The sequence below is a fragment of the Megascapheus bottae genome, chromosome 23 (genome assembly GCF_031878675.1).
Source record: "Megascapheus bottae isolate mThoBot1 chromosome 23, mThoBot2.hap1, whole genome shotgun sequence".
In the NCBI taxonomy this organism is placed as follows: domain Eukaryota; kingdom Metazoa; phylum Chordata; class Mammalia; order Rodentia; family Geomyidae; genus Megascapheus; species Megascapheus bottae.
Genome location: NC_143531.1, coordinates 24,167,270 through 24,181,149, shown reverse-complemented (window position 1 = coordinate 24,181,149; position 13,880 = coordinate 24,167,270). Strand labels below are relative to the sequence as shown.

At 39.8% G+C, this 13,880-nt stretch overlaps 1 protein-coding gene across 1 annotated transcript in view; it reads left to right on the top strand.

The window, feature by feature from the left end:
- Positions 1 to 9,504, top strand: part of Ednra (endothelin receptor type A) — a 38,793-nt gene extending 29,289 nt beyond the window's left edge. Inside the window, exons 5-8 of the mRNA XM_090356871.1 lie at positions 1,639 to 1,791; positions 4,924 to 5,057; positions 5,473 to 5,581; positions 7,121 to 9,504. Of these exons, the coding sequence (XP_090212997.1) occupies positions 1,639 to 1,791; positions 4,924 to 5,057; positions 5,473 to 5,581; positions 7,121 to 7,261 (537 nt within the window). The 3' untranslated portion in view covers positions 7,262 to 9,504. The remainder of the gene's footprint in view (positions 1 to 1,638; positions 1,792 to 4,923; positions 5,058 to 5,472; positions 5,582 to 7,120) is intronic.
- Positions 9,505 to 13,880: the final 4,376 nt, after the last annotated feature.

The following is a 13,880-nucleotide window of genomic DNA, read 5'->3' as shown; positions in this document are numbered from 1 at the left end:
TAAACGAAGGAGTGAGGAGAGTTGCTGATGACTTCCCCTGGCTTGCTTTAGGTCACTCTGCAGGCCTACAGAGGGCCTACACTCTGCAGAGGGTTAACTCTTGTTAAAGCCACAGCTACCCAAATTAGCCCCTCAGAGCCTTCAAGACTACCACATAATTCACATCAGCCACAATCATCAAAAGTCAACAACGCTCTAGCAAAATGTTGACATCCATCAACAGATAAACTATTAAGTTTTATGAGCCTTAGAAATGAATGTTTCTTATTGATTAGGATTATTCCATTATGTAACTAAAGTCAACTTCAGCTTCAAAAAGTATCTTTGTCAGGGTGTTTTTCATATGGAGTTTCTATTACTATTATCAAGCCAGAATAATTTCTAAAAAATCTGTTTAAATAATTAGTTTAATAATTATTATAATAAAATACAAATAATACAAACTATAAAAATAATAATTAATACTTAATAATCAATTTAATAATGAATACACATTTAGGATTCTCCTAGCAGAGGATCACAGTAGCCAAAAGCTATGTATATATGGTCATACAGGATGGGACTAAACAAAATGAACTCTAAGTTATGGAAACAAGAGGTTTATCTTTGTGATTGTTGTTCTTAATGTACTATGTGAAGTTATTTCTCTTTTTTTCCACTTATGGTTAACCTCATGTGGTTACTGTATCTGACTTTGTTACCTCGTATACTGTATATACTTATTTATTTCAAATAGGAAAGGGAAGGTGAAAACAAGATGATTGCTGGGGAGGAGAAAAAGGGGGACAAAAACATGAGAAGGGGTATCAAGGTTCGAGAAGTAATGTACCCATTACCTGACGAATGTAACTGTAACCCCTCTATACATTATCCTGACAATAAACTACAATTTTAAAAAAAAATCAGCAGAGCACAGTGGCTCATGCCTGTAATCCTAGCTATTCAGGAGACTGAGATCTGAGTATCCCAGTCAATACTCTTTGGGCTCAGGGCCTGAGCACTGTCCCTGAATTTTTCTCAAGGTTAGGGCTCTACCACTTGACCACTTGAGCCACAGCACCACTTCTGGCTTTTTGCTATGTATGTAGTACCGAGGAATTGAACCCGGGTCTTCATGCATGCTAGGCAAGCACTCTACCACTAGGCCAAACTCCCGGCCCCCCAGTCAAGACTCTTATCTCCAATTAACCACCAGAAACGAGAAGTGGCACTGTGGCTCAGGATGTAGGGTAGTAGCCTTGAGCTGAAGAGCTCTGGGACAATGGCCAGGCCCCACAACAGACAAAAACAAAAACAAACAAACAAACAAAAACCAGTCCAAACAGGAAAGTCTGTAAGATGCTTATCTCCAATTAAATAACAAAAAGCCAGAAGTAGAGTCGTGTCTTACCTGGTAGAGCACTAGCCTTGAACAAGAAACAAACAAAAAACTGCATGGACAGCACTCTGGCCCTGAGTTCAAGCTCTAGAACTAGAAAAAAAAAATCACATTTTGAGCACAACCCACGGTCTTTACCACAACCACAGAACATGAATACACACACACACAAAAAAAAAAAAACTTCTACAAACACAAAGCTTTTGCCCAGCGTGTTCCACAATTAATTTTTATTCTTTTGTCCCTCTTTTTCTGGACAGTTCTACCAAGATGTGAAGGACTGGTGGCTTTTTGGGTTTTACTTCTGCATGCCTTTGGTGTGCACAGCGATCTTCTACACGCTCATGACATGTGAGATGCTGCACAGAAGGGATGGCAGCTTGAGGATCGCCCTCAGCGAACATCTCAAACAGGTGTGTGGATTGCAATCAGGAAACCTGGCCAGGGCTGACATTGGCATTCGTGTGTTTCCTAGCATCTTTCGTCCACCTGCACATATAATTGTTCCATCAAATAATAATAGAACTGTAAATGTTTCATTGCCTAGGATCTATTTTGCTGAACTTTTCCTATGCTTAGATTTATTTACATGGTGCAAATACCACTGTGTTACAATTGCCTGAAGTATTAGGTACAGAAACATCCGTACAGGTTTGAAGCTTGGAACCACCAGGCTCTAGCATATATAGAACACTTCCTACTATATATAGTATAATACATATATAGAATGCTAGATACTATATGTAGTCTGTAGTAAGCTATAACAACTAGGCTTGTATAACTATACTGTTGAGGTTGGCACAATGATAAAACTGCCTAACAATGCAGTTCTAAAAATACATTCCTGTCCTTAAGTGATACGTACCATACTGTGTATAGCACATTTAACCTAGTTTCCTTTAAAAAATATTATCTTTTAACTGTTTTCTTTATAGTTATATTATAGTATTAGGGATTTCTTTTGTGAAATAATCAAGAGGGATGGGCACAAAGAGAGAGCAGCTATTTGGTGATTTTGCCAAATGCATACTAAGCATGCATGGATAGGTATCTCTGTTTCTGGGTTGGAACTAGGCAGGGCAGAGTGAGGCTTATGACTTTCTTCCTTTCAGGCATTGCCACTTATGTGTAGAAATACAAGCACAAAACAATTAGAGCAGTATTAAAGTACAGTCCAAGTAACCGGTACTATAGAAAGCCAGTGAGTACCTGAGATAAAGTCATGGACAAATTGTCCATGAATAAGGGAAATTGAATCATGCCTTAGAGGGTAAATTGTACTTGATGAAGAAGAGGACAAGGGACATGTGTCTGGGAAATCAAGACTCTTCCAATAAGGGGCAAGGAAGAGGCACCATGTCTTTGGCAAATGGGAAATGCAAAATGAATTTAAAAAAGCAAAGAGTCATGCTAGAAAATAAGATTAAGCATGCAGAGAGATTCACTTTTAGAGGACCCAATGATCTAGAAGGTATTTGAACACACAGAAGGAAGCTAGTGTTGCTACATCCTATTCTATCTGTTAATAGTTCTAGGTTCTAGGTCACAGTATTAGGTCATAGCAGAGAAGTATATACAAACATCTAACCACACTAGAAGTTTAATGTGCTCTCTATGACTATAATTACCCTACCCAAGCATCATTCCTCACCAACTCTTTTCAATTAGTATACCAGTTTTTCTGAACTTCAACTCCTCATCTGTAGATTGGGCTTAATAACATATGAATCAATTATGAGAATCAAAGGAATTGATGTGCAGATGTGTACTTTGTAGAATTCAGTGTGCCATACAAATGGTAGCTATTATCTTTTATTAACATTTAGCAAGACAATTCACTAAGAAACTTTAGTGTGACTTCGTTCAGGCATGCACGTTTCAAATACTTCAGATGGGAAGATGTTAAATTGTTAACTCATCACTGCAACAAATGAAATTCATTAGAATGAATTTGCTAAATGTTGATTTTTGCATTAGTGTTAAGTCTGTTTGAACTCTGATTTATATCTGTTCTGAAAATAATTAGGGATTAAGAACAATAGTAATAAGCTACTTCACATTTACATGCTTCTTTAGTTTGTTTTTTTTTAATCAGTTGTGGAGCTTGAACTCAGGGTCTTATCCCTACCTTTTGTGCTCAAAGCTAGAGCTCTACCGCTTTGAGACACAGCTCTACTTCTAGTTCTCTGGTGGTTAAGTGGAGATAAGAGTCTCATGGTCTTTACTGACCTTTGAGAAGGAAACATTGCTACTCTATGATTCTACAAGGCTCTTGTTCTTGCTTCTGGTTTAGTGATTTCTAATTTATCCTCATAATAGTAACAATAATTTTATCTATTAGACATTGTGTTTAGAGGCTGGTAAAAGAAAACCCAAAGGTAAGAGTGAGCTGACCAACTAGGGGTTTATCTTTCTCCACTGCAAAAAGGAAAGATGCTAGCCAGGTGCCGGTGGTTCATACCTGTAATCCTAGCTACTCAGGAGGCTGAGTACTGGGGATTGTGATTCAAAGCCAACCCCGGGCATGAAAGACCATGAGATTCTTTTCTCCAATTAGCCACCAGAAAACCAGAAGTGATACTGTGGCTCAACGTAGTAGAGCACTAGCCTTGAGCTGAAGAACTCAGGGACAGCACCCAAGCCCAGAGTTCAAGCCCCACAACTGACATAAAAAAAAAAAAGAAGAAAAGAAAAAAGCCATATATGGTGGCATACACTGTAATCCCAGGACTTGGGAAGTTGAGGCAAGAGCATCACTAGGTTCCAGGAGTTGGAGTCCAGCTTAGGCAACAAAGAAAAATGCCATTTCAAAATAAATACTAATAAGAGGACATTTTCATATGTTGTATTTTTCAAGATCAAGAGAAAATAATCATTGCTTTGTCTCATTTCCATAAACCTGCTTTGTTTTCCCAATATCTTTGTAGATTTTTCCATTCAATTGTGTGCATTCACTGCACGCTAATTACCTGCTAAAGACTTTTGTTGTTGTTGGCTGTGGGACTTGAACTCTGGGCCTGGGTGTTGTCCCTGAGCTCTTCAGCTCAAGGCTACTATCCTACCCGTGGAGCCACAGCCCCGCTTCCTGTTTTCTAGCGGTTACTTGGAGATAAGAGTCTCATGGAGTAAAGTCCATGTGCCCAGGCTGGCTTTGAACCTTAATCCTCAGATCTCAGGCTCCTGAGCAGGTAGGATTGTAGGGATGAGCCACTGGGCCTGGCTTAATGAACCCTTTTCCCTGATGGCTCTACTGCCACCCATACCCACACATACATGTCAGTTCAGTCACTGTGTTGACCCTGTCCAGCCGATTCCCACCTCTGTACTGGCCTCAAACAGCATCCCTCCTGGCCTCTGTCTTCAAGCACGCTTCACAACCCCTTCATGAGAAACTGGCACTCCAAACTTTGAGGAGGAGAGGTTTTGAGAGGGGGCCATTCTGTTCATCTCAGTTAGTCCTCCCCTCAGACAGCCATCACTCTAGTGAACAGTTGTTTCCACTAGGGTATAAACTCCCTGTGCTATGTTTCCTTTCTTTGCTTCAGCGTCGAGAAGTGGCAAAAACGGTGTTCTGCTTGGTTGTAATTTTTGCCCTCTGCTGGTTCCCTCTGCACTTGAGCCGTATTCTGAAGAAAACTGTGTATGATGAGAAGGATACAAACCGCTGTGAATTGCTAAGGTACGATTCCATATTCCCACTAGGAATTGAGGCTTCTCTACTTTTCCCATATACAAAGTCTTCCCATCTAGTTTACATTTTGATTAGCCATGAAAATTAAATTTGCAAAGGCAACTTTTTAGCTGACATAACCCATAACGGAGTCCCCAAGCTTGTGCAAGCCGTGTTTGTAATCCTGTCATTCCCCTCCCGAGGCTGTGCACGAGGGCTTCAGCTAAGCGAGGCACTGACTAATCTCTGAACCCATCCCACAGCAAACTGCCACTTGAACATATGCTTTTTTACAAAATTCCAACTGCCACCTTATAAGACATGACTTCTGGGCAAGAAAAATGCTTATCCCAGAGATCAGCGCTGCTGAGCATATTTTAAAACAATATGATCTGATTCTCCTACACCATTTCATTTGTTCTAGTTTCCTGCTGCTCATGGATTACATCGGTATTAATTTGGCAACCATGAATTCCTGTATAAATCCAATCGCTCTGTATTTTGTGAGCAAGAAGTTTAAAAATTGTTTCCAGGTAAGACTACTTTGCAAGCTATGTTTTTTAAGGACAGCCAAATGAGTACATTACTTAATCAATAGGCACAACCAATTCCAATCTTAATACTACTTTGATCAGCCATATTCTTTTTCATCCAAGAGGTGAAAAATCACAGCCTGTTACTTTAAAAGTATCAGGTTGTCAGCAGAGCAGAAAAGCAATATCTATTCTGACAACAGCATATTTGGAGGTTAAAACTAAAAGGACTATCTTAATTGTATGAAGTTCAGTACTTTATTTTAAAAAATAATTTCTCCAAAGTGAGCTCCAGGAAGATTAAGTGCATAAAACTGATTTTTGTCTTCTGTCTTAGACTTAGCAAAACTCACTAAATGGGGTCAAATCACACATTTAGTAAGTAGCAACCTCTTCACAGAGAGTAACTGCTTATGGCATCACTACCATAAGTTCCTTTGCAATCAGTTTTCAAAGCTTCATCCAGCCACACCCTGCAAAGGACCCCAGAATGTCTTTGCTATGTTACTTTTCCAGTCCTTGCAATGACTTTAGCGTGGAGAGAATGCGTGAGGTTCAGGATACTTAATGGATGGAGTAGCATAGAGGTCAAGGTCAAAGGCACAGACTCTGGAAGCAAGCAACATTGACTGGTGTCTCACTTCTTCTCTGGCTAATTGTGTGAATCAGGACTGCTTGAATGTAAGATCAGATATAAGCATTTCAGAGGAGTGGTGTTCAATGGGTTAAATAGGATGCTTTTGAGACAGTAAATGCTGAGGATGAGTTGATCACTATTAGGGATAGAGTAGCGAAGGTAAGCCTGGAAACTTCCCTCCAGAATTTATCATTTAAAGGGAGACAGACTTACCAACCAAATAATCATACAAATGGAGAGAACAGTATGGAAGTTTCAGCTTCCATAATTTTTTTTAAATCACCTTGAAAATGCTATGTCACAACATGCTGTTTCTTAAATGGATTGACTAACACTAAAACACACTAATATATTTTATATAAAGAGGGTGACATTGTGTGCTCACTATTGACCTATTAGAGGGAAAGGGGAAAATGAGATATGAATTCTTAGAATTAAACACATCTTTGACAGGCCTTCCTAAAAAATGGGAAAGAACCCAATCTAGAGTGCCTTTGGTTCAAGTTCAAGTTGTTCCTCTTATTATCTTCTCACTGGCTCATCACCCTCCTTCATAAAGGGAGATAACTAGCACCTTTAATTCGGGGCTAGAGTGAGGATCAGGTAAGCTCCCTGGTGCAAAAAGCACCATGAAGGCCCAGAGGCCCTTACCTACCCACATCCACCTAAGCTGAGGAAAACCTTCCTTCTGGAAATGATGCCTTCCCTCCCTCCTACACGTGGCAAGTAGAACTAGAACTGAGGAGCAAGAAACCTCTTACTCTGTCCTGGTGAATCTACTGTCTAGTAATCCTCTAGATTACTACTCACTACTATGCATGTGGATATCCGCCCTCTGTGTTTGGCTGGGAACAGGTTGGAAGGCTGGCTTAAGCTATTTACAGTCTGTTTCTTTCTCCCAGTCATGTCTCTGTTGCTGCTGCCACCAATCTAAAAGCCTGATGACCTCGGTTCCCATGAATGGAACAAGTGTCCAGTGGAAGAACCACGACCAAAACAATCACAACACAGAGAGGAGCAGCCACAAGGACAGCATTAACTAACCACTGAAGATAGGTGGCTCTATCTTTCTCCAAGTCCTGGCAACTATGTCTCCAGAAATCTCTTCTGAGCTTCTCTTCCTTAACTCAGTCCCACTCCTCCACCCCCCAATATTCTACAAATACTTCACCAAACAGCACAGAGTGGTCTGGCTTATAGCCACAAAGTCCATGAATCTTTACCTATCTTATAAATTCTTCATGTTCAAACACTCAAAAATGGCAGCAAATGGGACAGAATGGAGCCTATTAAGTGAAACCGGAAGGATTTTTGCTACCGTTGCGTGAAATTAGTTTTGAGTACGTGACCAGCGTTCTCTGCGATTGTCTACAAGAACTGGTCATCACAAGAATTGAGAAATGAAGACTAAATTTTCTAAGTATTTTTCTTCTTTTATGGCTAAACATAGCATGAGTTTTGTACACTTTTCTTTGAAATGTTATTCAGTGCCAGTATTTTTTAAACTGTATAATAGCCTAGCAATGTTTGAGCTAATTTACATTTATTTTGTAAAAAAAAAAAAAAAAAGCCCAAAAAATATTATTGAGGTTGAGATAAGCAATGAGGTAAAATGTTCCTGATACCACTGTTTAGTTTTGAAAACATGAACTCTAAAATTGCAACAGAAAAACAGGCCCATAAAACACAAATCAATCCTCACAAATAGCCGTTCAACTGCTGCTATTTTTTAAAAAAAAGTTTTTAAAACCCTATTTTCTTTTTCGAAGTCTTTTTTTTTCAGAAAATCTTGGACATATTTTTATGTTAAATTTAAAAATAATATTTCCAGGCTAGACATGGTAATGCACTCCTATAATCGCAGCTCTTGAGAGGTGGGGGAAGAAGAATCACAGGCTTAAAATGAGCCTGGACTACACAGCAAGACCTTGTCTTAAAATACTAATATCTGGATAAAATACTTCTATTTTTCACAATTATGTAAAGATCATGTTCCAGATTTGTACACGTCATTTAATTATGAAGTCTTTCAGTGCAATGTATAGAAGTCTAAAGTATACCTAGGAGAAAAAGAATATTTTTAAGAAAATGTGGAAACTTTTGTTGGCTTTTATAATATATATTATCCCATTTTATTTTCTTAATTTCTCCTGAAATGTTAACTAGCTGTAAAGCTTTTACGGTAGTTGCTTTTTTAAAGTAGGAAAGATAATTGTAATGTAGTCAGCAGAGTTTATCCTACCAGTGAGTACACTTACTCCCACTGTGAACCTTTGATTTGTCACTTCTCTGGAATGACAACATGAACTAAGTCCTACCCCACCCCATCCCACTCCCAGTGGTCACCATTTCAGAAGGCCCACAGGGACTCTGTTGGGCATTTTCCCAGATGTTTACAGACTGTAAGGAGAAAAAAAATCCTTCATTATTTGTGAGTGTGTGTGTAGAAACAATTGTACATTTTTGTGTGATATACCTGAGAAGAATGGACTGTGTGAATTCAGTAATCTGTCCTGTGGTTATACCAAGGCACATGGTCTAAGTAGATTCTGGGTGACTGTTCATCACAACAACCCACCTCAGTCAGTCTTCACACACAAGAATCTCCTGTGCTTTTCAATCTTGTGGACTGTGCTCCCATTGCAAATGGAGTATGGGTGGGTAGAGCTCCATGTAAACAGAGGAACCGTGGGTTCGCAATGCAGAGTTTTGCCAGGTTGGTTGTTTAACAAAGCAGTATTTGGGGTCCTTGTGTCTTCTGTGTGAAAGCCAAAGGCATTACACTTTGTGAGGTACTATTGTTCTAATCCTGGTACTTTGCCTGATTTTTCTATCAAACTTCACCAGCTACGTTACTGGTGATAAATTAGGTAAACTAATTTGTTGGGTTGTGTTTAAGTATAGTCACAGTAGAATGTGTCCGGTTCCCAGTGGTTTAAATTTCTCTTTGTGTTAGTCAGATATCAGGTCATGATGCACAATGAGACATTCCTGTCACATAAGCCGTGGATCCCATTATTTTGTATAGACAATTATATTTTAAGTAATTTTGTTTCTTACATATACTTCATTTTATAAATTCAGAGTCATAGATTTCTGAATAACTACACAAGCTTCAACATTCATTTTGGTTATGGACTGGTAAGTAACTGTGGTTTACTGGTAGGGATATTTTCCATTTCTATTTTTACGACATCTTTCTACCAAGTAATTCTGTAGAAATGAGCCAGAAGCTAAGGCCCTGAGACAGCAGTGGCCCATAAGAATAAAACAAAAGTTTACAGAAGTTTTGCAAAAGTCTCTTCATTTTCACAAAGTTCTTTATAGAAAACGTTCATTACGTGATTCAGATTGCAAATCTCAGAGATGTTATTTGCCTGCTTACCCAGATACTTCCTAACTGTACTCTATCCTTCACCTATTTTTGTTACACTGAATAATTAGCTCTCCCGTTCGCTCCTTCATGAACCCTTCCAGTACATTTTATTGGGCATCTGTATGTACCAAACATTCCTCTAGAGAGAAAGCAGTTAGTCAAGCAGGCAAGGTCTCATAGAGGTCTCAGATGGCAGAGTTGGGAAGTAATTATAATCAGTGTGTTAGGTGAATGCCAGGAGGGTGGCATGTATATCTTACTGCTTCTTTGACATCTCCCATTTGATGGCCAATACGCCATTAGCATCATATCCAAAACGAAGCTCTTGAAAACTCACACATATCAATGTAATCAATCTTCCATGTGGCTAAATGCAGTTCCATCTTTGAGTTTCTTACAACAAAAGCTTTGAAGTCATTCTCATTTTCTTTATGTACAACATCTCAATAAACTCTGCGATCCTGTTTTAGGAATATTCCCAGGACTATACTGCTCTGTCTCTATGTCTGCCTCCTTCATCTGCACACTAGCTTAGGATCTTGTACAGCCTGCTCTTATCATCCATACTAGTTAGGTTAAGCTCAGCCCACAGTTCCCCCTGGGGACTTTTCCAGTAAAGCAACAAAGAACCTTTCTCCACCATGGCAGAGACGGAAGCCACTAGCCACCTAGGTTTGAACATTATAAAGAAAGCTATTCTTGGCCTGGGAGTTTGGCCTAGTGGTAGAGTGCTTGCCTAGCATGCACAAAGACCTGGGTTCCATTCCTCCATACCATATACATAGAAAAAAAGACCAAAGTGGTGCTGTGGATTAAGTGATAGAGCTCTAGCCTTGAGAAAGTCCAAGGGCAATGCTCAGGACCTGAATTCAAGCACCAGGACTGGCAAAAAAAGAAAAAGAACGCTATTCTTCCTGGGATGGAAATTAAAAAGCACACTGAGGCCCCCGGTTTCCAGGTTTTCTGACGCCTCTGTAGTTTGCATAAACAAACCAAAACATTTACCTGTGATAGCTAAATTCAGTTTTCTGTTGTTTATGAAGAACACATTCAAAGGCTACCTCACCCAACTTATATTTATATTTTATGTTTATATTAATTTGTATTTATATTTTAATATGAATCTTTGATTAATCTGCTACCTCTCTGATTTTTAATAATAATGCTAATCCCTGATATAGCGCTGAGGACAATGCACGGAGCCAGGGGCTACACTGGCAGTCTTCCCTGCCCCTTGGACTGTGGCGCTGTCTTCACTGTTTTCTTTGTGACATAATCCAGTATAGTGCTGTCTTTACTGATTTTACACTGCACTTCAAGCCTGCGAAGTTATATCACAATACACAAGTCTGCCATATGCACTCCAGTGTTTGTGCTGTTCATGTGGGGTCTTCACACTGAAACTCCCAGTGGTTTCTAAAAGAATCCTACATGTGGAAAAGCTGCTGTCATACTTTCCTCTAAGCAGTAACAAAGACAGCCCAGTGTCTATATTTGGTCAGGGCTGTTGCTCTTTGACTTTTTGTTTCTAAAACTGAAAGGGAATGGGGCCTCAGTTCCTAGAATCAGGAGACCGAAAATAACATTTGCCACTGTGAAACTGGGCCTTCCCAGGGAAGAATGCTAGGGTGCTCGTGTTTAAGTTTATGGAGCCAGAACTCGAACCATCTCCAAGTTTGCTAAGCTTTTAACATCAAGAGGATCCACTAGCGTCTGTAACTGTGCTTCTTTCTGGGAGGTAATAAACTAGGGACAGCAACGCTAACTCTAAACATAACCAGAAGAGTCATAGACTCTTCCTAGGGGAGTATGAGAATTCCACACATTTTTCCTTTCTAGGCCTACCCACATTTTGCCTAGTAGATCTACATGGGATTAATCATTGTTTATTAAAATCTGATCTTGTCAAGGTAGATATATCCGTGTATCTGGTGTCATGTGATGGATTTGTCCCAAATGGGAATCATGACTTCGCCTAGTCTACAGAGGATTGTACTGTCAGGCAATTCATAGTACTGGCCAGATCCTGGGCACAGCTCTGATTCACTCCATTAGACATATTTTCCCCACAGCACAGGCATCTCTCCGTGAACTATAGCTCTTTGTTTCTGAATATGACTATTAAGATTAGCTTCAGAGACAGGGAGAGTGGCCTAGTGGTTGAATACTCGCCTAGCATGTACAAAGCCCTGCGTTTGATTCCTCTGTACCACATATACAGAAAAGGCCAGAAATGGTGCTGTGGCTCAAGTGGTAGAGCGCTGGACTTGAGAAAGCCCAAGGTCAGTGCCCAGGTCCTGTCAAGCCACAGGACTGGCAAAAAAAAAAAAATAGCCTCAATTAAAACCTCGCCCTGTTTAACATAGCCTAAAATAAGATCTGTTATATGTGAGCAAGTGAAGAACATGTGTGTGTGTTGTTTTAGTCTTTAAGGACTCTTTACAACAAAAACCAAGTCTCTTGTCTACATTTTTCTTCTGGTCTGTGAAACCTAAGGGACCCTGCCCCTCTCTCTCAATAAAGGCCCTGTGGGAAGGACAGAATTGGCTGACCAGCTCAGACACAGCACAGCCAGCCTCTGGAGCTGCAGGGAGGCAGGAAGGGGGGCTTCCTTCCACATGCTAGGCAAGTGTTTTAACACTGAACTGAATTCCCAGCTCAATCCTCCACAAATTAACAGCCAATTATACAAAATACCCAAGGCAAAGGCTAAAATGCTCAATGGTTCAAGTGGTAGAGCTCTTGCTTAGCAAGCACAAAACCCTAAGTTTCAACATAATGCCACCACCATGAAAAATAAAAATACGAACTACATAGAAATCATTTCATCTGATGTGCATAATTTATACAGAACCAGTTCGGGGAAATAAATTTTCAATAAGCTGAAGATGCATAATGTCTGCATAGCTAGGTTTTAAAGATATTATTTCACATTTGTCTCCCGGTCTTACAAAAGTCCACAGGAAACATTCCTTCCCTGTCCTGAATCCATCAGCAAGGGCAGCTGTAGGAAAGGAAACTCTGGGGTCACCTCATAGGCTCTTCTTCCCTCCCTGCATATGTCCTTAAGAATCTGTAAATTAGCAGGTTGTTTACTAACTACCCTCTCCTCCCTTCAAAGACTACATTGCTGAATGCTTGTTAGGCAAAATTTCAAATATGACATTTGTCACTCTTGTCACCCTACACACAGACTTTTGTATGAAAAATTCAGGCATCCAATAATTTACAGTACAAAAGTACAGAATTCCTTGGTCTTAGCCAGATGGCATGGCCATCTCACTTTTGTAATCCGCATGGCCTCCTGGAATCTTTTTTCAATCAAACTATAAGGGACATGGAAACTTTAATAGCTCTATGGAAACTCAGTAGAATTGGTTGAGGCCAAATGATGGTGCAGCTTCCCAGCAAGCCTGGGACACCCCCAACCCCATTCTTCCAGGTCTCAATACTGCATGGATCACTTGGGAGTTCTGCTTATGTCCACTCACCCACAAATTATGCAACATGACATATGGAGTTTACAAGCTCTTGCCTCTGCAGATTACGCAGTATGCAAAAGAAAGAATGTCCTGATTTCGGTGTAAATGTCACTTCCTTGGAGGGACCTTGTCTGACCATACAATCTACATCAGTCACCAAGTTACTACTGTGATTCCTTCAATTCCCTTGCATATTACATAGTGCTAAACGATGTTTTTCTTAATCACTTAATAGTTGGTTTGTCTGTTGTTTACCTACTCCCACCAAGTCAAAGACCTTGTCTGCTTTCTGGTGATGCACTAGTGTCTAGAACAGTTCTACACGGCACACAGCAAGCTGCCCATGAGTAACATGATACAATTTAGAAAATGGCTAAGAGACCACATTGAAGTTTCAGGGGCTTTAATTCAGCTTGAGCGCCCTTTAACTGGAAGGTCTAGAACCAAAAATATTTTAGTTTTAGAGATTTCTTTTCTTTTAGATTCTTTCTCTTTCTTCATACTCTAATTGTCATGACAATAATAATTAATTAGATTTTAAATTACTTGAATATTTGTGTTGTATCTCAACACATAAATGCTTACAAACTAAAGGTGAAATCAATTAATTTACCTCTTAACAATAAACCTTAAAAAATAATTTCTTAGCTGGGCTCGGTGGCTCATGCCTATAATCCTAGTTACTCAGGAGGCTGAGATCTGAGGATCAAGGTTCAAAGTCAGCCCACGCACTAAAGTCCATTAACTCCAATTAACTGCCAGAAAACCAGAGGTGGTGCTGTGGCACAAGTGGTAGAGCACTAG